The sequence below is a fragment of the Synchiropus splendidus genome, chromosome 10 (assembly GCF_027744825.2).
Source record: "Synchiropus splendidus isolate RoL2022-P1 chromosome 10, RoL_Sspl_1.0, whole genome shotgun sequence".
NCBI lineage: Eukaryota > Metazoa > Chordata > Actinopteri > Syngnathiformes > Callionymidae > Synchiropus > Synchiropus splendidus.
This window is the reverse complement of record NC_071343.1, coordinates 3,799,856-3,825,569: the sequence shown is the minus strand read 5'-3', so window position 1 is coordinate 3,825,569 and position 25,714 is coordinate 3,799,856. Positions and strand designations below refer to the sequence as shown.

The 25,714-nt window shown below is 46.7% G+C and overlaps 2 protein-coding genes across 10 annotated transcripts; both read left to right on the top strand.

Annotated features, from left to right (window-relative positions):
- Positions 1 to 985: 985 nt before the first annotated feature.
- On the top strand, positions 986 to 14,368 carry aff3 (AF4/FMR2 family, member 3). 9 transcript variants are annotated; one of them, XM_053876536.1, is made up of 20 exons: positions 986 to 1,098; positions 1,189 to 1,320; positions 5,747 to 5,785; positions 6,854 to 6,928; positions 6,991 to 7,027; positions 7,095 to 7,149; positions 7,849 to 7,900; positions 8,608 to 8,645; positions 9,075 to 9,249; positions 10,506 to 12,020; positions 12,089 to 12,177; positions 12,274 to 12,403; positions 12,467 to 12,570; positions 12,641 to 12,704; positions 12,780 to 12,916; positions 12,978 to 13,049; positions 13,124 to 13,217; positions 13,277 to 13,323; positions 13,399 to 13,604; positions 14,032 to 14,368. In XM_053876536.1, the coding sequence occupies exons 2-20, from the start codon at positions 1,264 to 1,266 to the stop codon at positions 14,151 to 14,153; spliced, it is 3,108 nt and encodes a 1,035-aa protein (XP_053732511.1). In that variant the 5' UTR covers positions 986 to 1,098; positions 1,189 to 1,263; the 3' UTR covers positions 14,154 to 14,368. The 9 variants fall into 9 exon arrangements, with proteins under 9 accessions (XP_053732511.1, XP_053732514.1, XP_053732509.1 ...); XM_053876534.1 differs by lacking the exon at positions 986 to 1,098 and adding an exon at positions 2,311 to 2,560 and having other exon boundaries at positions 1,201 to 1,320; XM_053876539.1 differs by lacking the exon at positions 5,747 to 5,785.
- A 1,610-nt stretch (positions 14,369 to 15,978) lies between these two features.
- Positions 15,979 to 25,475, top strand: rev1 (REV1 DNA directed polymerase). The gene is made up of 21 exons (XM_053876532.1): positions 15,979 to 16,236; positions 17,199 to 17,274; positions 17,492 to 17,624; positions 17,901 to 18,069; positions 18,272 to 18,637; positions 18,829 to 19,478; positions 20,380 to 20,469; positions 20,529 to 20,645; positions 20,723 to 20,825; positions 20,897 to 21,025; positions 21,094 to 21,248; positions 21,331 to 21,450; positions 21,620 to 21,840; positions 21,902 to 22,074; positions 22,137 to 22,348; positions 22,420 to 22,595; positions 22,663 to 22,914; positions 22,987 to 23,265; positions 23,326 to 23,476; positions 23,688 to 23,790; positions 23,856 to 25,475. Exons 2-21 carry the CDS (start codon positions 17,209 to 17,211, stop codon positions 23,965 to 23,967), a joined length of 3,777 nt encoding a protein of 1,258 aa, XP_053732507.1. The 5' UTR covers positions 15,979 to 16,236; positions 17,199 to 17,208; the 3' UTR covers positions 23,968 to 25,475.
- Positions 25,476 to 25,714: the final 239 nt, after the last annotated feature.

Below are 25,714 nucleotides of genomic sequence, written 5' to 3'. Positions count from 1 at the left end.
GGCCTCATGTTCCCAGGGGCCACTTGCGGCTCTATGTGGCCCTCCTAGAGTGAGAGTGAAGCTGATCATGTAGAAATGTTCATAATTTTAGTCTTTATGTCCATTATTATTCATGTCCATTATTCCCCAAATAATTTGCATTTAAAATATATTTACGGAGACACATAAAAAATCCACAAATGGAGAGTATTTCACATAAATGATATACAATTTTTGCTCATTTATTTATTTTTCTATAACGCAATTACACATAACATCCTCACCATCAACACAAATTTTTGTTCACAAATGTAGTTTTCTGACCATGCCAACATTTTGTTTTTTTGTTGCATCCTTTCTTTTGGCTTGTCAGCCCCTCACTAAACACTCACTTCAGAGGAGCTAAATCTGAAAAGTACAAAGTAAAACTAATGAAGTTTTTCATATTTAAGAATCAGATAATCAGACAACCTACTTCAAGTCCTCCGTCGTAAAACTAGTTTGCAATTGCGGACTATGACTGCACCCTTCTATATAACCACATGGTGGTGCTGTTGACAAACCAAACCATATCAGTCAAACCACCCGCTTGACAGCAAGTTTTGTTCTAAATCAAGACCATAAGGTACCAGAATAACAAGAGAGGCAAAAGTACAGATCTGCAAAATCTGAATCATAGGCTTTACAGTATTATTGACTCAAACACCAACTGAGTCTCAACGGCTATATCAGCCAAAAACTATTATCTTGGTTGTTACACCCCATTAAAGCCCAGACCCAAACAGGGTTGAATTGAATGATATGGACTGATCATGTTCAATCTACTGTTTCTCATAACATCAACAAATGAATGAAACTGCTGTAGTACATTATGTAACCTGAAGACAAGTAAAAATATATGGATTTTTTCTTCTGGTCAGATCAAGGTGGTGACATCACAAAATAATAAAGGCAAATCCAATGGCAAAATGACTTATTGCTTCGTATCAGTCTCACTTTACTTTGTGGCAAGATCTCCTTGAATCAGTCCCATGAAAGAGTGTGCATAGTCGTCATTGATGCTAAGGCTGGTGGTACGTGTCCCAATAGACCTTCATGCTGGTGTCTGGAGTTCCTCAGGTGTGCAGTCATCAGGAAACATGCTGCATGGACGCCTAACCAGGCCGACAAATGAACCGTGATGCGATGTCTGTGCTTTATTTCCATCAGCGCAACAGGAGTTTCATCGGTCTCAGAATGAGCTTCTGAAATCCAAACTATCATGACTATGATCAACAAGTCAACATGTTAAGGAAGCAACCCCCTCCACCTCTAGCCGCGACACACGACCTACACAGGAGCGTGAGTGTTGACAGCAAGGTGCTCTCTTGAGACATGCTTACTTCCAAACAGGCAGCATCGAGGGATGCACTTGTGCCTTTGAGCAGCCATCACCATGGGAGTGTAACCATGGGTGCTGGTGTGTGTGGATGTAGAGACCGGGCCTCAGGCATGCCTACTCCCTCCATCCCAACATTTCCATTTTCAACAGATGTTTTTCGCGATTTTGATTTTTTTTTTTTTATTATTATCCATGATTCAGCTTCAGAAAAAGTTAAACCACAAAATGATCAATCCATCTGCTTGCTTTGTGATTAAACCAGTCGGCCTGTTTAGATAAACAAATACCCATGTATGAATCTATAAAGACAAATACATACATAAATTGAGCAACTTATCAAATATAAAAAGAAATACTTAAATGCAGACACGATTAAAATGATAGCAGTGTTAGAGCTGTTCATCTACTTATTATGTATCAATCCAGGAAAATATGAACAAAGTGGAGATTAAATTCATTTCAGAATCAAAGTTGATTAAGTCATCTACAAGCAGATCTTTCTATTGTGATATCATAAGGCAATCGAGTCCAACTATCCAGACATCTATAACCCCTTTCAGTATATATATATATATATATATATATATATATATATATATATATATATATATATATATATATATATATATATATATATATATATGCAACTACTTATCTCCATAAATGTTCATCGGCAACATTTTTTAATAACGCTCGTCAACTTTGAAAGAGAAAGTTCGCCCACATATGTAATATTTATCTTCAGCGTCACAGTTTTACCTCACTGCCAAAGGTTTGAATGAGTCCAACTTTCCACACCAAACCTTTCAGCTATCATGCGACCAATTCGTCCATTTATTTATTCAGCTGTTCAGTTGTTTTTCAATGGACTAACGGCGAACCAACCCTCCGAAGAAGGCATCAATATTCGTCATCGTTTCATCACCACGTGCTTCTCTTTACGTCGGTAGTGTGTGTCACTTGTGACGCGCTGGTTCCGCCTCCATCCCGGCGCGCAGTGACACACAAACACACACTCTCCGGCTGCTCCACGGTGGATCCTCCAGTCTCGACCGAACGTGAGGGGCATCAGCGGAGCTCCGCTGCTCTGACCTCGGCTGCTCTCTGGGATGGCCCTCTGAGCCCGCAGGAATCATGCCGACGGTGCTCTGTGGAGGAGGGAAACTTTCCAGCGTCTCTGTCGTCTCCACTGTCTACCAGGTGAGTTTGGGATGCTTGCAAATCGAACATCTGCAGACTTGAGTGGTTCGTCGAGTCATTTCAAGAATCCGTTGATGTCGCAGGTGTTGTGGGTTTTCTGAGCCTCAGTGGACTTCTTGCTTCTGGGTATTGATGATGATGATGATGAAGAGTGGCACTTACAAAAACCGATTCAAACATGGATTCATGTAGAATGAATTCCTCATTCAGTTAATTGAAATATATATTTAAAACCATGAGATTTTTCATGAGAGTGCTGGTTGTGAGTTCAAATCCAGCTTGCGCTCCAATCAGTGCTGAGGTTTACACGTTTATGTGGGTTCGTCTGGGCACTCTGGTTTCCTCCCCCAGTCCACTAACACACAGAGGTCACTTGATGACCCTTTCCAATTGTCCGTCATTTTGAATGAGTGGTGGTCTGACTGAGTGATCTCTTCAGGGTGTCCACCCGCTCTCACCCAATGGAGCTGGGACAGTTCTCCGCCCATGTGATTCTGGTGTCAAACTTAATCTTGTACTAATAAGAGTTTAAACAGAAGTCAGTTTCACTTTCAATTCACCACCTCACAACTCAAGAGACACTGTCTTTTGCCATCAGCTTGACTACAGATTTGTGCTCCCATCTTTCGTCTGGGTTTTGGTGCTCTGTGAATTCTCAGTGGAGCTAGTAAACACGGTGGTACTTACAGTAACATGAGTAGCACTAGAGCTTCCAACTGCGTTAACAATAGTCGCAATAGCTGTAGCAGGAGTTGCATGAAAAAGTAGCAGTGGTGGTACTTGCACTTAAAGCAGAACTATTACACAGCGGAAGTAGTAGCAGCTGTAGTAGTAGTGGTAGTAGTGGTGATTTAAAGGGCCCTAAACTCTGAGCGAATGCGGAAACAATAGAGACACTGGAAAGTTTCCCTTGTCCTGTTGAATTTGATTATGAGACAGAATTTCTTACGGGGCCACACGCAGTGACTCGGCGGCCAAGGTTTGGCCCCCAGACCCTGGGGGACACACATGCATTGCTGGAACAAGTGGAAGAAAATGAATGAATGAATAGTACTGTATAAGTGTAGTAGTAAAATGGTTGCTGACATGGCACTAGTAGCTGCAGTATATGGTGTATTCATAGTAACTATTTGTAGTGCTATAGTTGTATAGTGACAGTGCAAACTGATACTAACTCCACTACCTTGTAAAACTGATTGAATAAGTCATATTATTCATAGTATCTATGTACATGTCTTGTGGCTGTGCTAATAGTGGTAGTATTGTTCTTATCAGGAGAATCAGATTAGTAGATGCATAGTGTACTACTATAGATTGGCAAGTGTGTTGGTGTAGTAGCTGAAGAGGTGATTGTAATGGCTGTAGCAGTAATAGTAGTTGTTATTCAAAGTGAAATTTGTCATATTGGAGGTATTCATAGTCGAATAGTGGTAATATCAGCAGTGGCAACAGTGTTGATCTCTTCATGGTATAGTTGTTTTAATTGTGGAAGAAAAGGTGGAAGCACTTCGAGTGAGTTTACTGTTGCAGTTGGGTATCAGTTGTGGTATTAAGAGAGTGGAAGTTGTTGTGCAACTGTCATGATGTGATGACCAAGTGTCAAGTCTCAAGTGTGCAGCTCAGGTGTGGACGAACCCCAGTGACTGGAGTGTTTCTCAGGAAGTTTTGCCTGCCTGGCTGTGTGCTGTGTAATGAACCTCCCTGCAGCTGAAGAGGTGATGTTTGATCTATTTTATGCCTCGTCATTTCCTCCCGTCCTCAGCCCACTTTCTTCGCAGTCGCAGCCGAGGCGCTCAGAGATTGACCTCATGAGTCATGCTTTCACAGGCGACATGTGCGTCTCCTCCCTGATGATGTCGCCACTGTGGGTTCCAGAAACACGCTGAGGTTAATTCTGGCCCTGAAAGGACAGCGTGAGCGAAGAATTCGGAACTGTTTGTGCTTCACCTCTCTGGCGTTCGATTATTCCTCTGGGTGCTTCGTGCCCATCGATGCTTCAGATGGCCTCACGTTACTGGAGCTCCGCAGAAACAAGTCCATATGTCCTGCAGGACCTGAACTCAGACCGGGCTTTTCTGTGGGAACAACCTGCATTCAGACCTCCTCACCACGGAGGGAGGTGGTGTCCTCTGTCACATGACCCACAACAGCCTACAAATGAACATAGCAAGAGTGCTAATCGAGACGTAAACAACAATGGCATACGATCCCATACAAACAAGTGAATGTTTCTGCATCCTCACCGTCTCCCTCTCTTCTCATGACAGCTCAACCAATACGAAATAATACCCATTTGGAGCCATGAATCGACTGCCACCTGCTGTCCAGCTGAGCACATTGCTATCAGCGATATTTCAAATGCTAAAAAGGTGTCGATTGACAGAGATAAAATAAATATCTGGGAACAAAACCCAATAGGGGTGTAAATAAGGGTCTTGGCGGAGGTCTGCACTCACTGGGTGCTTTTATATCAGTGGCAAGCAGCTGCAAGAGCAGTGTGAGCTTGTAAACGTGGTTTAGCAGTACTATTGCTCTCTCCAATCATGTTAATGAGAGTACTAGCTGCATAGTGTTTATCATTATTTGTAGTATTCGTACTAGAAGTAGTGGCAGCACTATCAGTTCTGGCAGCAGTGTTTATCATTATTACTATTATAGTAGTAGTAGTAGGAGTAGTCGTATTAGTAGTAGTTTTTGTTGCACTGGTGGTAGCTGTAGTGTTTGTTAGTTATACTGTAGTAGTACTGGAGGAAGCGGCAGTAGTGTGTGTTATTAGTCCTAGTAGTCATAGTACTGGAAGTTACAGCAGTAGTTCTACTATCAGTAGTGTTTAATCACAGTACTAGCGGCAGCAGCAGCAGTGGATGGTTGTCAGAGGGTTCAGTTTGAACATGTGCAGCTGTGACTTTCGCTGCCTGAGCTGCAGCAACTTTCACCTCTCACTCTGACTGTACGTGACGTTCTCGCATGAGTGGAACCCGCTGGATGTTCCTGCCAGCAGTGACAACGATGGTGCTGTGCTTTAATTGAGTCGCTCAGTCGAGATCTGGGAACTGCTCATGACCATGGTGCAGTCACTCTACATGCTGTCTGAAACTTCTGATCCAGTTCTGAATATGCAAAATGAGTCGCCAACAGAGAAGTGAAATGTTCATGCAGCTGATGGTGACGTGCGTCTTCACGCAGGTGATAAGGAGCCAAAGCTGTGCCGCAGACGTTCTGGAGGTAAGCACCACCATATTTGAGCTCAGTTTGATGTTGAAAGTGGAGGCTTCTGCTGCTGGTATGAGGGCACCATGACGCAGTTTCAGCACGTCCAGCTCACTTTTAAAAACCCTTTGATCGCGCCTCCACGTTAATATTGCATAGATGTACTGTTTCAGTTGTGTTTTGAATGTATTATTGTTGGAAAAGGAAGTGAGTCACTGAAGACAATGAGGTGGAGAAGCATCAGTTCTGAGTTGGGAGTGATCTGTCGTGTCCTTGACGACTGACAAGGAAGAGGAAGGATGAGCAGAGGGAGAAACTCTCTGTGGATTAATGTAAACACTGAAGGAGGGAGAGGCTGCGTTTGTCGAAGAACAGGAATTTGTGTGTTAAAAGCATAGATACTAAACTGAAGATTGGATTCATACTAATGAATAATAAAGATACGTTTTATTGAATCAGTTTTTAAATATTTTTTAGTTCATTCTTTTTGCCTTCAATATTTACTTCACCACACACCTAATTTAATTTTCAATTTTAGCAATAGCTTTAAAGAAAGGTTTTTTAAATGTAAAAGTTTTCGTTTAATTCTAATATTAAACATTATAGTGACTTTGATTTGAATTTTGAAGTGCTAAATATGTAGTTTGAGCTTTTAGAATTGGTGTGAATGCTTCAGTATACGTACAAGTTTGTATGGAAAACTATTCATGAATAGATAATGATAATTCATCTCTGCAGCCGAGTTGAAAAAAGGTTTCTCAGTAAAGTTTCAATCTGAGTGTGGTGAAAGGTCCACCGTCAGGGACGACCTCGAACAAGCAAGTCAGATAAGGGGCGTCATAAGGCTCCAGTGGCTCGACCTCTTCCTCCTCAGGTGTCTCTTCCACGACCTAGTCATGTTGATGTAGTGGAGAAGTGAAACTGTTTCTATGAGGTTGAGGTCCAGGTTGAGACCCCAGGCTTGAACTCTGCCCCCTGTCGACTGCCGTTCTTAGGTCATGTCGCCGTGCGGCTCCTGTGAGCCAGATGTCAACTCAAACACACTGTAGAGTGTAATTTAAGGAAGTGATATCTCACACACAGGACATGACTCAGTCCTGGCCGACCCAGCAAGCCTTAGGCGGCGACCAGGCCCAGCGGATCCTCTACAGCCAGAAGGTAGTCTCTTCTTCTGCATGTGCTCAGCTCTCATCTTTCCTGCGCTGACTGCACTCTTTCAGCAGGAAGCCAAGTCGTCGGCGCTGCAGCAGAGGCAGGGTAGGTTTTGCTCAATTTGCTCAGTGATTTACAAGTTAACACTGGTTAAGCTGTCTCCTCATGGCAGGTCGGGGGGATGTGCCACGAATGACCCGTCGCCCTCATGTGGCGCCTCACAAATCGTAAGTGGAACATGAGGAAACACGATCCGTGGAGGCTCATCAGAGTCACCCTTAGAAACTAAAACAGTCCGTTATGAACAGTAAAGCATTTTAACGCCAGACAGCCAAGAGGACGTTTAAGGAGATGAATCTCATAAGAGAGGGACTGAACACACCCGCTGTGAGAGGCTACACAACATGGCTGGGGTCAAAGGTCAGGCGGCATTCTTGGAAACCATCAGTGGAGAGTGATGAGCTTCTGTGTGTTTCTTCCTCACGTCCTCTTTTTAATGGAAAACACATGCTTCCTTTTTTTCTTACTACACATGACATGGTTTTTAATTTCCAAAATATCAGGGAGACTTTGGTGTAAGTGTGAGGGATGGACTCCAACGGCTGCAGCTCTTGTGGTTCTAATTAGAATCGCAGAAGGGAGAGAAGGATGAGCCGCGGGGTCCTCACTGACAGGCGAGCTACCGTGGCTTCAACTGTTGAAGCCCATAAGGCTGGCGCTGATGGCTCGTCTCGGAACACACAGCCGGTGAACAGCGCCGTCCGTGGGCTGATGTGGAAGCAGGGAGAACATTCCTCCATTGCGCTGCTGTGAAGTCCAGATGCTGCCATCTGAACTCTGCAACACTTACAGACATACCTGAGAGTGAGGGAGCTGGTGAATCCCTGAGTTTCTGATAAAAGACAACCTTTCTTTTCCGTTTGCAGGATGCTCGTAGACGACCTGAGAATCAGCAGTGACGAGGACGAGGACCAAAGGGTACACAGATTGATTCCTTATCGCAAGGGTTTGGGATCACAAAGGCAGGAAGGAAGTCTGACTGGGGAACGTTAAAACCGGCATAAACACCCATCCATTTTCTTCCACTCATCCGAGATCAGGTCACGGTGGCAAAGAGCGTCAGACCACCCCGTTCTGGGGCGTTACTGAGGTCAACTGAGAGGCATAATCCTGGGTCTGCACTCGGGCCTCCTCCCACTGGAAACATCCTGAGCACAACCTAGCAGAATGCCTGAGCAATGTCTCTTGAAGGAGCTTCTTTGAGTCTCTCACAGATGAGCTCATCGCTCTGTCTCTGGGAAGCAGTGCAGAGAGCTGTATCTGTCTTCTTCCCACCTCTACCCAAGCCTCTGGTCAGAGAAGGAATCAAGAGCATTGCCTTTTGCCTCTGCTCTTCCTTCCTCGTGAGCTCTCTGTAGATCTACATCCGTCCCTCACCAACCTATCAGGCAAGTTTTCATCCTGGAAAAGCCAAGTGAGACCCAAGGTCTTGGACTTGGAGGAGCTGACCCTCATATGGGCCTCACTTTGGTGGAGATAGCAGAACAAGCTCATGTATTACCATCAAACTCTCTCATCCTTGCTGGGTGTCTAGAAATGATTTTCTATAAAAAGTGATGAGGACATTTCATGTGTTAACGCTGAATAACCCAACTGTGTATCATCTTCTTTATTTTGGACCCAAGAAGTCAAGCCATGAATCAGCGTCCTGGGATGGACAAAGGTATGATACACCAAATGTCGATTGTGTCATGTCACTAAATAGCTAATGCGTGTGTGCGTGTGTTTAGCCATTCTTGTGGGGACTTCTTGGAAACACACCTACTTGTGAGGACAACTTTCCTGTCTCCACACAGTTAAGATTCAGTTTGAGGATGAAAACTTCAAGATAGGTGTAGGTTTGGTGTCAGGAGTCAGTTTGTTTTGGATGGTTAGGTTTAGGGGGAGAGGTTGAGGAAAGCATAAAAGTCCCCACAAAGATAGTGGCATAAGTGTGGTGGGAGCTTGAGCACATGCATGTTCTTCTGTCTGTGCTTGTGTTTTAGTGTGTGACAGGTTGCATGTATGTGTATGATCGGTGCATGTGTATAGGTGTGCGCGGCTGTGTTCTGTGTACATTTAGTCCCTGCTGTTTCTGTGTGTTGACTACCAGAGTGTCAGCGCACACACATGGCAGGCGGGTGAGAAATTCCAGCTCGGACTCTTCAGGCTCAGATGCCACAGTCCACTCGATCGGCAGCAGCAGCAGCAGCCTTCCCTCCCGGAGCCCCACAGCTGACCCCGATCCTCCTTCACCTCCCAGCACGGGGCTCCCGGACAACCAGGAGGTAACCATGCCTGCGACACATTCCTCTCTGTTGGGTTTAGACTGGACAGCCTCTTCAGGTGGAACCTTCAGGCCTGGTGGTGGCTTAAGGAGCTTGGTAGCAGGTGGGGGTGGAGTGGAGTGGGGGGGGGGCACTGGAATGTGTGTTTATGACCAGGAATGATGCAGCGGAGTTAGCTTAGTGTGTAAGTGTGATGTGGGCTGAAGAGAGAAGCCCTGAGGAAGTCTTGGAGAAGATGTGTGGCGATTGTTGTCGGGGGCTGGTGTGAGACCTTCTTGTTGGACAGAAACCCCTGCTTCTGTTTTTATGAATGGACGGCCCTGTACGCTGCAGGAATGCTCTCGCTGCCGTTTATGTCGAGGGGTGGCGGCGAGGAGGGCTGCTGGCCATGTGTTTTTCATTTATACCCAGTGTCTCTGTAGGAAGAGAAGGGGGTCGGAGCTGTTCAAGCAGCAAATGGGGAGTTACAGGTAGCAAGGGCAGAAAGAGGGAGGGAGGTACACCCAAAAAAGAGGGAGGGCAGTCGGGACTTTACAAGAGATGCAGTGTCTTCTCTGGAAAACAGGCTGAGGGGTTACTGTTTGACTTGAGGATTAATTTAGCCCCGGTCAGCCTGGGGCGAAGGAGAATGAAATCAAGGCAAGAAAAGGAAGAGGCGCTTTGATCCAGATGTGAGTATCTTCACTGCTCCTTACGCTGTTGTTGCGTGCACAGAGTCAGTCACTGATGGTTGTGAGTCCGACGTCTGGCTGGGTGTGAAGAGTTTAGAAAAGCTGAGACTTTTTTTGGTTGCTGCTTTTTATTCAAGCCTTGTTATCAGTGGAAGTTCAAAATACTCTGCCATGACACTGCACAAACGGCTTGCATTACGCGGCGCAATTGTGTATTTTGAAGACGAAAACTTGGCCCTTTAAGAATCTGAAGTTGAGTAAAGTGTTGTTTATGACAGGCATGCTATACCAATGTCAATACTCAGATCAAGAGGAATATGTTCTGGTATAAAGAGGTGGGCCAAACATGGTGAAAGCAACCTATAGAACCGTCACGCAGTCCGTGAGGTGTTTGGAATGATGTGCCTCATGAGAGGTTGTCATGGAATGTGTGAGTGCTGTGGAATGATATTTAAGGTATGAACCAGTCGTCACGTAGTCAAACAAAATTCTCACTGAGCCTTTGTTATCCTTGGCCAAGTCGGTCGGTAATAGCTGAGTCGGGGGAACTGTTTCCACCCTGACCGTGTCGTTCGCTTCCCTCAGACGGATCTTCGCTCGTCTGCCCAGTGGCAACTGGATAAGTGGCTGAATTCCCAGGAAAAATTAGGAGGAGGTGATCATTATTCCAACCAAAGCATTCCAGGACGGCTGCCCCCTCTGCAGAGAGCCCCGTCTCCCGCAAGCTGCTGGGACAACAGCAACCAGGAGTACAGCCCCGTGCCGAGCCCTCAGTTCAGTTACAGCCCCCTGCTGAGCTCTGGGGACAGAGCGTGCCCAAGTCCTGGTCCACTCACCGCTGCAAGTCCCGCCTCTGTTGCAGGGTACGGCCCAGATCCAAGTGACTGCTTGCGAGGGAGCCCCTTACCTAAGGAGCGCCCCCCGTTGCCTCAGGAGCCGCCGCACTGCAAGAGTCAACAGAATCCAAAACATTTGCCAACTGTTTCCCACCGTCCAAAACCAACCTCACATCACAACAAATCCACAAAGACTTCTGATGCTTCCCAAAGGAGCAAGACCAGACCCTCTGACAAACGCAGGGATTCTGCACCCACAGTTCCCAGCCACAGTTACAGAGCCGGTTCGCCTTTAAGCCATTCAAAGCCCAGACACTCGGAGCAGAGTCACAGGTCCATTCAAAGCCACAAGCCTTCTGACTCGCAGAGTAGTCAAAGAAGACCAGCAGCTCATTGTAAAACAAGCAACGGGCAACAGTCTCAGTCGAGTTCCAATTCAGCGAGTCATTCAAAGTCCAGATGCAGCCCAAGCCGGCAGCTGGCTAGGTTAGAGCATGGTGGCCACTCCAAAATAACAAAGAGGAAACCCCAGTCAAAGGAGGAGGAGAGTCGCAGAGAAACGCCAGCCGCCAAAGCAGACAGGAGAAGCCTCGGCAGAAGGGAAGGCGGAAGAAAGAAGGGAGAAGTCCAAGGGAAACCGGATCAAAAGGACAGGAGGCTGGCGGAGGAGCAGTTGCTAAGACGGTCCTGGATCCAGAGCTCCACTGAAGAGGAGGAAGAGGAAGTGGTGGCAGAAGAGAGGCAGAGGAGAAGAGAAAGACAAGGCGGAAGAGGAATCACAAGCAGGGGACATGAGTGGAAAGCAGCCAAACCGAAGCAGGGCCTGACGGAAAGAGGAGACCTTTCGGTTCCACCCTCTGACTGTCCCACTCCCGACAGACTCTCCCCATCGTCCACCGCCTCCTCCAATTCAGAATCGGATTATGAGGCCAAAATTACCAAAGTGCCCGCAGACTCTACCTCACACAAGAGGCTCCGCACAAGTCACAGCGCAAAGGCTTCCTGCCGATCTGAAACCAGTGCAGGTGTCCAGCAGAAGCGGAGACTCTACACTTTGGTCCCTTTCGGGCGCAGCGATGAAGCCTCGACTCTCTCTCAGCGTGGCCTGAGGAATCTGGTGGTGCAGATCGACCTCTGTCTCCTTAAGAGGGTTCCGGACTCCAGCGCTAGTCAACCATCCTCCATATCCAGGAAAGACAAGCCTGCAGAGACCATGAAGCACCTGTCTCCTCCGGAAACCAATGACAGCAAAAGAAAACGGAGGGCAAGCTATGCAATATTCTGGCAATATTTCAGGTAGAATTCAAGTTAAAAGTCTTTTTTTCTAAGCAGCTGGAGAATGGTGTTTCCGACCAAGAGGGAAAGAAAAATATTCCAGATGCAGGAGAAGATAACTTCTCCACACAGACCATTCATAATGGGTGAGAAGTACTACAGTGATTAAATCTGTGGTGAGCCCTGGTGGAAGAAGTGGGTGATATCAGAGGTATAACTGTGTACTTGTCTTGTCCATGCAGGATTTTGGAGGAGTACCTGGACAGCAAGCGGCCCATGTCTCCCCTCTCTCCATTGTCTGATAGCCCGGAACCAAACAAGCAGAAACCCAGATGTACGGAGATGCTCCAAAAGAAGAACTGTGCTGTGAAGGTAATGTAATTGTCACCACCCAAAAGCATCTTCCCTCGTGGTTAAATAGTATTTCCTTCGCAGCCTAAGCTTGAGGTTGACTGCATAAAGGTGTCGAGGCACTCACAGCCGTCCACGGAACCTTGGAGCTCTGCAGGACTTCGAGGAACCGTGTCCAACTCTGAGACGTGAGGCATCGTCCAGAAGGTACTGTTCCCCCAGGCTGGCATCACTGACGGTTGTATCGTTGGCGTGTAGGCCCCATCATGCTGAGTACTATTTACACGAAGCCAAGAGGATGAAGCACCGCGCGGACGCTATGGTCAGTGGAAAGTCCTGACAGCTACCTAGAAAGTTCTGCCAGCATTTCAGGGTTTTTTTTTTTTTCTGTCTCCAGGTGGACAAACTGGGAAAGGCGGTGAATTACGTGGACGCCGCTCTGTCCTTCATGGAATGTGGGAAGGCTATGGAAGAGGGTCCGCTGGAGGCCAAGTCCCCGTACACCATGTACTCGGAAACCGTGGAGCTCATACGGTGATTGGTATATGAGCAGACGACGGTGTGCGACCGCTCCAGCTGACATTCCTGTCTCCAGGTATGCGATGAGGTTAAAGAGTCACTCGGGCCCCGGAGCCAGGCAGGAGGAGAAGCAGCTGGCCGTGCTGTGGTGCGTGTGTCATCAGGTTTGTCCTCAGCTTTGTGCTTTGTCTTTTGATTTGTGATTCCCTCCGACGTGTGCAGCTTCCGGTGCCTCGCCCTCCTCTACTGGCAGATGTTCCGTTTGAAGAAGGATCATGCGCTCAAGTACTCCAAAGTGCTGCTGGACTACTTCAAGGTAACAGGCTAAACCTGTCTTGTGCTTGTGATGAGAATTTAATATTGCTCTTCCTCCAGACTTCCAAAGTGCCAACCTTACAACTGAGCTGGAACGACACCCTCAAGTGAGTGGCTGATGGCTTCAGTCCTGGCTTGTTGTGAGTCTCCTCCTGACTGTGGTGCGTCTTTTTCGCTCACAGAGACGCAGCCGACGATCCCTCTTCTCTTTCCTCTGAGGCCAAACAGCGACGGCGGGGGTCACACGGGGACAGAACTTCTCCGTCTCATATCAGCATTCCTCACCGCATCCACCAGATGGCAGCAAATCACCTCAACATCACCAACAGTGTCCTGTACAGCTACGAGTACTGGGAGGTGGCAGACAACCTGGCGAAGGAAAGCAAAGGTGAGAAGCGCTGACCAACCTCACCACACTCTCTCTGGATAAGGGACTTATATGTGTGACTTATATGTGTATATGTTTTACCTGTGAATGTTGACAGCCTCTACAGTTTATACACAGCGCCACCTACCGTAGCTGCAGTTCAGAACACGTGCTTCACTTCCATCTGGACAAAAATTAATATATTTAAACAATTAAATCAGTAATAACAGACAAAAAAAATCTATAAGTCAGATGTCAAAGTATTGCAGTATATTGTCATTTCAATATTTTTCACACGTCAGGTTTCTCATCTGAATTAAGTGACTGACCCCGATCCAGGTTGCGTCCCTGTTTTCCCAGCATTCTAAAGATATTCAAGAGATCTGTCCTTCAGTTCAGCCGCACCCACTTCTGTCTAATATCTCAGAGGTGTTTGCTTCCTCTCCAGAGTTCTTCAACTACTTGAACACCTTGTCTGGGCCTCTGACGCTCCACAGCTCTATCGCTCACGCGGTCCAGTACACCAGACAGGCTCTTCAGTGGATACGCATCAGTGCCAAACTCAACTGAAGGTTTTACCTCAGGACGAAGACAAATTCGGCTTCTCAACCTCGCTACAGAGGATGTTTGTTTCTCTGCCTGGACATGGACTCTTGAACAAATGTCCACTGGCCAGAGAAGACTGATTATTTATACACAACAACAACATCCTCTACAGACTTTTTACCTTTTTTCTACCTGACTTTTCTATCCCTCTGTTTTTGTATTGTGCAATAGTGACTTTTAAAGAAGATGTGAATGGAATAAAATGCTTAACAAGTCCTGCTTGCTTTTCGTTTGCTGTCTGTAAAGGTGCTTTTTCATATCCTAGATAACTCAAAAACATCAACACAAAATATTTCTCATTTGTCATGCAAGATTTAATTACAAAAGCAAAAAGATACCTCAAACATTATCCACAATATTTTTTAACATATAGTTTTACCAAGAAAATGTGTATTTATACACAAATTGTTATTTTAAACAGTTAGTTGTTACTGTTTCATTTGAATCCAACATTTAGTTCTTATGTCTTTCATTTTCATGTACTGCATTGTGCTAGCTTTGGTGTATTTGGCTTAACTTTTTTCCGTTCATTAACATGCAGGGTTGTGCTTTGCTCCAGTCCGGTGCTTGGATGTTTGGATGAAGTTCATCCTCAATGTTACGTAACAGCCGAGCCATTAACATACACATATCTCACCCTGACTTCCTGCTGCAGAGAAACGCATGGCTCTCCAGCATCATCCGTCTGGTACCATAGCAACAGAGCACAGCCAATGAGGGCGCTCCTCTGAACCTGACAAGATCCCGCCTGTCTGGGTTCTGGGACTCAACTTATTCTGGATGTATTTTCCACTGAAGCGTGAGGCCTAGTTAAACGGCACCATTCGACGTTTCATTTATTTGGCAAAAATAGTCTTAAAATGGCGTCTGAAATTAATGAAATCGACTGAGGCGTGTTAATTTTCGTCATACGTCACTCTCGGCCGATTGTTCATGTTCACTCAATTTTAAATTGGAATGTAAAGAAGGAGTTTCAGGTGAGCGCCTCCGTGGAGTCATCTCAGGACAGACGCGCCAGACAGCACGCGAGAACTGACATGTCTGACACTGTCTACTGGGCAGTGAACGCACCGCCTGGCAGCGTCCCACTTGTGACCGAATCAAAGTTGGCAGAAGGTCACGCTAGACGGAATCCAAACGCTGTCACGTCCGTGTCCGCGGATGAACCAAGTCCCGACGCGAACCCGCAGATGTTTGAATTCAGGTGAGATACAGAGGTTGGCCGCGGAGTGGCAGCATCACAGCGGGATTTCTGTGCGTCAAGTCAGTTCAAGTCTGGTACAACAACGGAAGAGTATTTCAAAATAAAATTCTATTATTCTCCACGGCGCGTCGATCAAGCGATGAGCCGTGGTTTTAAATCACAGTGATGCAACCTGTGTGAAGTGTCCGGCGAAGGTGATGGAAGTAAGGACCAAGAAAGTCTGCTGTCTTCCACGAACTTCTGGCCACAACCAATTCCGATCCACCAGCATCAATTGATCAGATTTGGAGATCTGAACGACTGGTTCCGAATGCTCCACACAGCATTGCGCGTAACTGTGTGTGAAGTTATGTTCGTCTTTCACGTTGTGTTTTGTGTTATTGTCAGTGTTACTGTTTCTAGATGACGTGGGTCAAAATATCGAATGCATAGGAAGCACTGTAGTTTTTGAGCCCTTCAGATCAGTATTGATTTTGATTTTGAGCAAACTCGGACTACTCCTCTCCATTCCTCAGGCTGGCATAGGAACCTTTATTTTGAAACTCTCACCCGGAAGTGGCGGAGCTCCTCAGTCTTGCCTGGCAACCACGGCGGCAGAGGAAGCAGGGCGCAGGCGGTAGGAATGGAGAGCGGAGCCGCAGGGAGAGAGAGACCAGGCATCATGACTAACCGCGGGGATCTGAGGTCAGCGTGAGCCGGGGCTCCTGAGTGGAAGGCGGTCCGGACTGTGGAGTCCAGCCTGGCGACGGAACCACCGCGACCTCGTCTGGCCAGCGCAGACACGGCGACTCTACTGGACTCGAGTCTGCGGGAAAGTCCAGCCACCAAGTGACCGGATCTAAGGTAAAACAAGTGACCTGAGTCGCCCCTTCCTTCACTTCACGCTGTTTACAGCTTCCGCGGAACTCACTCATCCACTTTCCGCCGAGCTCCGTGACGGACCGACTGTTTTCTAAACGCCACCTATCTGCCGTGTTGCCCGTTTCGAGGGTTTGTGTTCGGTTCTGACTCGGTGTCACGGCGCTCTCGTGTCGCAGTGACTACACTCGGCTACTGTTAGCAGCTAGCCGCTAGCGCTAGCCTCACATGGGCTTATGTTTTGACCCAGCTGTCAGTAGACCTGCCCGGACATGCCCCTGCGCTCCGACTGTGCTCTCCACACTGCCTTTTCCCAACATCTTCCTTGTTCTATTCGACAGTTTGGAACTTTCTTTGTGCCTCCAAGTCTGAGACAAAGAAGAACCCAATTTATAATGGATATTTATAGAAGTGACAGCCCAATGAAACGGGCGTATTGTGTGTTCTGGGTGAATGATCTGACACTTATACATCCATTATGTTAAATAATGACCGTTTTTTTAATCAATTTAATGGAGTTAATTGAAATAATAAAAACAAGTGAAGAGTCAGACAAAAGAAACACATTATGTAAACATTTATCTGTGTCATGTGACCTTATATAAGCAGACTGAAAGTGAGAAAAAAACATTATTAATCAAAATAAAGTTTGTGGAAATTTCAGACTACATTAACTAGTCCACCTCATTGCTCGCATGAGTTTGAGGTTGACCTCCTCCCTTGACCCCCAACACCTGTCAACAACCCTGCCAGTATCTGTGATACTGATCTTTTTCAGTGGTTGTTATTATGTCATATCACCGCTGGGGTTCATGGATTTTATAACCAAGAGGTGTGACTTCACCGGTAGAGTGGTCATAATAGGAAAAGGACCTGCTTGAATCTGTGATGACAAGTGCAGCGTAAGGTCCCTCTGCTTGAGTGAATCCCCTCCGGTGTGATTCCAGGTCGATCAGCATGAGTCGAGATGCTTGGTCAAAGAAGAGAGCCAAAGCCAGTGATGACAATGGTTGGCAGGAGAGGGTGAGCATGGCGCCGCAACTTTCATCCTCTTTGTTTACGTCTTCATTTTCACCAGGGGTGTATTGATTTGCATTGTGTCAGTATGGGACCAGACGGTGTGTGCTAGCCTTTCCTCAATCCATGTGTCTCAATATCTATCTCAAAACATTTTTTTAACCACTATATTTTCGAAGGTGATTTTTCCGCGCTCTAACACTCTGCAACTTCTGATCAAAAGGGCGGCTACATGGCAGCGAAGAAGTCCAAACTGGAGGAGCAGTTCAAACTTGATGCTCCCAAAGAGAAACAGAAAGAAGGAACCTGCTCCAAGATTTTTAGCGGAGTGTCCATTTACGTCAACGGATACACAGGTATGATGTGTGAATGAGTCACTAATAAACCTGGAAATACTGACCTAAATATCCATCTATAACAAAGCTACTGAATTTTAAGCGTTGAAAGCAAAAAAACAAATTAAAATTGTACACCACATTTACAGAGGTGAATCAGAATCAGCTTTATTGCCAAGGTCAGTGAGGATCCTACCAACTAGAAAAGTGCTTTGGTACATTGTGCAATAATGAACAAAACAAAATAATTATAATAATAAATAAAAAAGTGTCCCACATTGTGTCACTTGTCCACAGATCCCAGTGCAGATGAGCTTCGCAGGATCATGATGCTGCACGGCGGACAGTTCCACGTCTACTACTCGCGCTTCAAAACCACACACATCATCGCTAATAACTTGCCTAACAGCAAAATCCAGGACTTGAAAGAGCAAAAAGTGATCCGGCCTGATTGGATCACGGACAGGTGAGTGGATCATCATCATCATCATCATTGTGGGTTGTTGTTGCCATGTTTTTACTGACGCTCCAGTGCTCTTCTGGTACCAGGACTGAAAGTTGTTGGGTCATTTTGTCTAACTGAGAGTCCAACTGATGCGAGTTCCTCGTCACCTTGAGATCTATGTCGACGTCTGAGTTTGTTCTCTGATATCTTCCCCCCATCACAGCGTCAAGGCTGGGCGTCTGCTGCCGTGGCTGGAGTACCAGTTGTATGCCAAACATAAAGGACCTCTATTCCGTGGAGTGAAGGTGCAGGAGCAGTCTTCCTCCAGCCATCAGAACAGCTCTGTCCCCAAACAAGGAAGCCCTCACAATCATGTAGCTGACCAGCAGGTCGCTTCTGAGCGCAGACAGAGTGCTCATTTACAAACCCAGTTGCCGTCTCATTCAGAGCCGGTGAAGCCCACGCATAAGCCTCAGCTGTCGGCTCTCACAACACCTCATTCAAGTCTGCAGCAGCAGAAAAAAGATCAACCGGAACCTCGGAGCAGCGTGTCCTGCATCTCTCCACAGGGATCCTGCAGCGAGAAGCTGTAAGTTTGTGACCTGGTCGATTGAGAACCCAGATGCTTGTGAGAGAAATCTCTGTATATTTTAGTTTATATATCCAAAGCAGAGGCTTCGGCCCGAACCACTGCAGCCTTATTATCTCCCTCAGGATTGTTGACAGCCAACACATATTAAATATGGCTGCCATGTCATGTGATCTTATTGTGTGTTGCAGAAATGGATTGTTTCCAACCTCGACGATGGATTCAGCAGTGAATAATATGCAGGAGTGCAGGACAGACGCGTCGCCTCCTCTGACCAATGGACATGCTCCTCATGTAAACGGTGCCTTAAACTCGGAGGACTTGTCTCCTGTTGAGTCGACCACCATGCAAGTTTCAAATATAAAACCGGATCCATACGAGTTTCCGAGCAGTCCCCCAAAACCGTCCCCCGTCTGTCAAGAGCCAGGCAGCCAGGAAGAAGTCACAGAAGCCATAAAAGCAACCGAAGGCCAAACACCCTCGCAACTTCACACCTCCTCTCTGTCTCCGGCGTTTCATTCACGTCCTCCCATCCGGATAAACGGAAGTCACCACAATGCCTTGTCATCGTACCCCGTCTCTGTGGCTGAGGTGGCGGTCAAACCTCATCCTCCCACTGATCGGATGCCGTCTTCTGAGGCTCAACTGCTGGCACAAACGGGCGGCTTGATTTCGGAGTTCTACTCGCACTCGCGATTGCATCAGATCTCCACGTGGAGGACTGGATTTTCCGAGTACGTCAACGAACTGCACAGCAAGCGGAAGTCCACCTCAAGCACTTCCTTCCCAGGGAAAGAAAAACTGAGGAAGCTGATGGCCCAGCGATCGACAGGCAGTCAAGGTTGGGAGGAGTCTCTCAAGTTTAGTGATTAGCCTCACGTGTTCCACATTTCTGCTGTTACTTTCAACAGCACACACCAGGTCGCATCCCTGCTCTATTCATCTGCTCTTTCATCACAAACCTCACTGGTTGTCTTCCCTCTTCTTCACCTCCAACATTGTGGTTCCAACACTGTCTCTCCTCTTCTACTCATTCTGATCTTGTCCTCTCTTGTCACTCACAATGTATTTCACAATCTTTGACTCTTCTAACTCTGACTCCTGAGTCTCAAGGGGTTTCAAGTTTCTGATTTCCTGAAGGACAGAGGGAGAGCGGGCTTTTGATCCATCTAACCAACCAAACCGGACCAGACCGGCTATCAATGACTACAGTCTTCTTCAGACAGCTGATTGGTTAAACTATCTATACCTACTATACCTGATCATTCGGAGCAACAACCCGCATCCACACTGCCCTTTGGGACTTAGTTTGAAACCCACACAGGAGGTTTAAAATGGTGTTTGGCTCTCACTATGACACAGTGATAAATGTGTTAGCGAAGTCTGAAGAGCATGAAGTCTCCTCATTACAGTGCTACTTTGTGTTTAAACATATATATATATATATATATATATATATATAATTCATTAAAGAATTTGTTTAATGTTATAAGAATATAGGCATAAAGTCATATTTTTAAATACACTGCTTAGAACTGCTTTAAACTACAGGAAAAACACTGTATAATTGATTCAGGCATTTAATGAATCAATATTGGGCCATGCAAAGGATTTTTTTTTTTTAACCCAGCCTGGTCGTTTTTATTCTCTTCATGTGGCTGTTTTCTGTCTCAGTTTCCAATGGCCTGATCGGTAATGATGCTCTCACGTCCCCTTCTAATCACCGTATTTCTGGCATGCAGGAGCGCCTGCTGTCAAGTCTTGTATTTTTCATGTGGACATGGACTGTTTCTTCGTCTCGGTTGGGATCCGCCACCGACCAGACCTCAAAGGTGAAGTCAAGCAGCTCCTGCGTCCTGTGAGTCCAGACTGACGTGTTGTGTCAACACAGGAAAGCCTGTAGCCGTTACCAGCAACCGTGGGCAGACCAAGGTCCCTGCCCGCCCGGGGACCGACCCCCAGCTGGAACGACAGTTGTTCCAGAAGAAATTCCCTCCGGCTCAACCAGGTCAGAACTGTTCCTCCGTGGTCTTTTCAATGCATATGGAAGTCCTCTGTGGTTGCTTCATGGACGTTTCTTCTCAGATGAAGACGATCTGGATCACAGCGGCGACGCTCCTGCTAACGGAGTGGACACCGAAGCAACACTTTCAATGGCTGAGATTGCCTCCTGCAGTTACGAGGCCAGGTAGAATAGGAATTATTTCAACTTAGAAGTAGTTCTTGGTCACGTTTTCATCTTAATATTTCCACTCACAGGCAGGCTGGCGTGAGGAACGGAATGTTTTTCGGCAAAGCTAAGCAGCTGTGCCCGACCCTGCAGTCGGTCCCGTATGATTTCGACGCGTATAAAGAGGTGGCGCTCACCATGTACGAGACTCTGGCTGGGTAAGAGTGAGATCCATTCTGCTCTCACTTTGTGTCTTTGTCCCTAAAAGTGACTTTTTTTGTTTTAGCTACACACACGACATTGAGGCTCTCAGCTGTGACGAAGTCCTGATTGACACCACAGCTCTTCTGGGGGAACTGGTCATCAGCCCAGAGGACCTGGCCAGAGCCATCAGAGCCGACATCAAGGAGAAGACCGGCTGCTGTGCTTCAGTTGGAATGGGTTTGTGCCTCTTCTAATCCTGAGCTCATCATGACTGTGGGTGTTGTTTCTCTGAAGAAACTGACTTTCTGATCATCCGCAGGCTCCAACATCTTACTGGCTCGACTCTCCACACGGAAAGCAAAACCTGATGGACAGTACTTTCTGAAGTCAGAGGAGGTGGATGATTTTATAAGGGACCTCTCAGTGACCAGTTTACCAGGTAAACGCAGCACCATCTAGTGGTTGAAATGTTCACGTACAACTTTTCTGGTTGCTAAAATACATGTGTATCATCTGTTCGTAAACACGAATGTCAGCAGCGTGAATGAAAGTTTCGAGTGCTGTGGGCTGCTTTTTCCCAGGCTGAGTGCCGTTTGTATTTTCTGAAGGTGTGGGACCCGTGATGGGCAGAAAGCTGGCTGCGTTTGGAGTGCGGACTTGTGGAGACCTCCAACAGGTTTCCCTGTCTCAGCTGCAAAAGAAGTTTGGACCACGAACAGGTCAAACCCTCTTCCGGTTCTGCCGAGGGCTCGACGACCGCCCTGTCCGTTACGAAAAGGAAAGGAAGTCGGTCTCGGCAGAGATGAATTACAACATCCGCTTCAAGAAGGTGAGACGTCGCTGCTTTTGCTGCGGACAACCTCAGGTTAATCCTGTTGCTCCGCCTCCAGGTGGACGAGACCGAGTGTTTTCTGTCCAATCTATCCATGGAGGTGCAGAAACGGTTGCAAGATGCCGGACTTCGAGGTCGCAGAGTCACACTCAAGGTCATGGTTCGCAAGGAAGGAGCGCCAGTGGAGCCGTCGAAATACGGGGGCCACGGGATATGCGATCACCTCGCCAAGTAAGTGTGGCAGCTTGTGAAACAAGGACGCGGTGGCTCCAATGTGTGTGTCTGGCCTTCAGGACTGTGATGCTGGCTCAGTCCACCGACAGCGGTCAACTCATTGCTGCCGCCGTCATAAAGCTTTTCCACACAATGAAGCTGCGGGTGGAGGACTTGAGAGGGATCGGCATCCAGGTTCAACTGCTTGAGGGGAATCAGAGGGTCTGTCACAACGCCAACGGGCTGCGGACTCGCTCCATCAAAGACCTTCTACTCGGACCCAGTAACCGAGGTTTGTCAGCTGCACCCACCTGCTGTTCTGTCTTTTTTCTGTCAGGATTTGACTCACAACTTCTCTTACAGACACGGCGAGCCGTCAGGAAAAGTCTTCCCCAGTCACCCCATCCTCCAGCTCCCTCCACCACCCAGGACCCGAGCCACAGCCAGGAACCAGCAGAGAGAAGAACCAGTGCGTCCAAACGCCAAAACAATCGCGGAAACATCTCAACTTCAGCATCGAAGTTCCCTCGCCGTCGCAGGTACAGGATAGAAGCACAGCGAGGGAGGCGTCTCAGCTGCTAAGGTCCTCTCTCCACATCTTCTCAGGTGGACCGTTCTGTTTTGGATGCTCTTCCAGCTGAGCTCAGAGAGCAGGTGGAGCAGTCGTGGACCTTTAGAGACGTGAGACCAAATCACCACCATTTACCAAGTCTGCAGGAACAAAGACCTCCGAGTCCACCAAAGAGCCGTCCACCTTCTCCACCTCCAGCCTCTGGTCCTGCCCGAACGCTTGTTCTTCAGTTCCCTAACCAGCCAGACAACCCAGGACTCGTCCTGCAGCTCCCCAACTTCTCACAGGTGCCGCTGGAGAGTCAACGCTTTGAAGCGTTGTTTCTCCTGGCGTCATCATCACCTCTGTTCTCTTTGTAGGTGGATCCAGAGGTTTTCGCTGCTCTTCCAAAAGAGCTCCAAGAGGAACTGAAGTCGGCCTACAGCCACGTAACCAACAACCAGCCTCAAGTTAAAACCTGTGCTGCGGAGCCCAAGAATCCGCTGCTGCAGCTCAAACAGTCCGTTGGTCGAGTGAAACGGCGCTACAAGAGGAAGAACGTCAGCCCTGCGAAAAGAAACCCTTCTCCTCTGAAGAAGCACAGCCCGAAGAAAACGCTGCCTCCGCTGAAACCTCGCGAGCCGGTCAACACAATCAAGGTGAGATGAGATCAGGCCTTCAAATGTCCAGGTCGCCTCTCACACCTGCTCTTTCTCCAGACTGAAAACGCTGCCTCCACGTCGTCAGCGGAGCAGGAGGAACCAGAGTCCGTGGCCAAGTTCAACCCACTTCCGGCTCCTGCACTGGCCGGCGCCTCCGACCTGGCGGATATTAAGACTCTGCTGCGAGAGTGGGTGACCACGATCGCAGGTACGTAACCCCAGATGTTCTCACTGACGAAGTAACCCACCTTATTGATGTACCGTGAGGTCAGTTTCAGAGAGAAAAGACTGCTGTAAGATTAGTATTTCTTCAGTCAACTTACAGCTAAGAAGAGGTTTGTGTGAGCTGTGGATCCAAAATAGCTGGGACTCATGACCTAGTATCACCACCAAACACAATACAATATTCTCTAATTCAGACCCCATGGAGGAGGACATCCTGCAGGTGGTGAAGTACTGCACTGACCTGGTGGAGTATAAAGACCTGGAGCAGCTGGATTTGATTGTCAAGTACATGAAAAGGTATTCAGCCTCACCTTGATCTTCATGAGTTTCCCTGTACATGAGTGACGCTCGGCTCTCCGCAGACTCATGCAGCAGTCGGTGGAGTCCGTCTGGAGCATGGCTTTCGACTTCATCCTGGACAACGTGCAGGTGGTTCTGCAGCAAGTTTACGGTAGCACACTGAAGCTGACATGAAGACGGAAGTCACGTCAGGAATGGTTAAGAACTCTGAATGTTAAGCTCCGGAAGTGTTACAAAAGCCATGGCAGTATTGGTTCAGTGTGTCCAGGAGAGACACACAAGCATTTACAATCCAAAACCCCTAACAATTGTATCTTAGCAAACTTTGAATAATGCAGCTTTTCAAACGGTTGTTTTATAAAGACGTTTTTGTCAACAGTGTTTTACTATTTCTTACACCCACACGTGTGATATCCCTGTAAGTAGAGATTTTCTACCGCATCGTGTCAACGACCCAAATTGTAACTTCCATTTCATCATGTTCTTTGATGCTTCGTGCCACACCAAACCTGTGAAAGTCCTTTCTTATGTTACAAAAATCAAAAGTGCCAAATCCCATCCCGCCATGTAAATAGTGTTTTTAAAGATTGAAAAAAACGATAAACCTGTGGAAGATTTACCTCTGGTATTGTTTACATGTAGTCAATTCTTAGTAATCGTTTCTACGCTTCTTATGCAGGTCAACACTTCAAAGACACGTTTTTGAGTTGTGTTGCTTTGAAAATGTAGTTCTGAAAGAAAGTTGACGCTCTGAGGGCATGTGCTGTTTAAGGAGTCAGATAGAGAAAAGACAATAAAAAAATTGATCAGTCAAAAGCAGACTGTTAATAAAACAATAGCAGTCTAACATGGAAGTAAAGATGATGTGTGTAAAAATCTGAAGCCTAAGATCATATTTAAGCAGTGTTGGCGCTACTTAATAAAAAGCACTTGATGTAGATACGTTTTTTTTTTTCTCTTTTAGCACTATCTGGATATTGCAAATCATAGTAGCCTATGCAGTTCAATTTTTAAAATTGGCTTTTGTACGAGAGCTTGTCGAGAAGTGTGAAGATAGATGCAGCATTGGGTCTAGTTTCTAATGTAGAAAGTTCCTAAGGCATCTTCTGCAACGCTACTAAATCCAAAATTCGCCACGTTCCTTCCACTTTGCTTTAACTGTGATCACATTTGACCCAACATACACACTCGTGCTGCGTCAAGACAACTTCTCAAATGTTATGTAGATGCCAGTAGTCGCAGTCTGTCAGAGCCTCGCTTACTTTACTGAATGTAGTGATGAGACGTGATCTACGGCTCAATGTTTCAAACTTAAAAGGCCTTCCCAAAAACAGTTTGAACTGGAACGTGGTGTAAGATGACGCGTCCATATTCGGCTGCTTTCGTTCCTTCACAGGCATTTGCAGTGTTGAGTAAGTCACGTTTTGCTTCAGCTCAGCTCAAAGATTTTTAGCTTTGTAATGTACCTTGTTTTCTCAATTCATGGCTTCGTCCTGAGTGTGTACGGTTTCACCGAAAGGTTTGGACAATATGCAAAACCGATCTGTCATTTGTTCAGATGAATGTGATTGAGATTGTTGCTCTTCCTCACTTGTCACAACCTTCTAAATGAGTAAGGGCCGTGTGATCTGGCTCGTGCCTGAAGACCTGAAGCTGTGAACGTTTTCCAAGTCTTGATAATAAACTGTAAATTCTGTATTCATTATTTGCTGTTGTCTTTTTTCCCCACTCTGTCATCAACTTCTTTTCATAGCGCTGATGGTTCCGACTTCCTTCAGAGCCAGTTACAGTTATAGTCGGTTATGTAGTCGAGTGCAGTATATGACTCATTACACAGTAAAAACACTGGTGGCATTTAAGACCAAAGAAATACTAACATGGTACAATTTTGTCACCACTTCGATAAAATAGAGTTTAATAT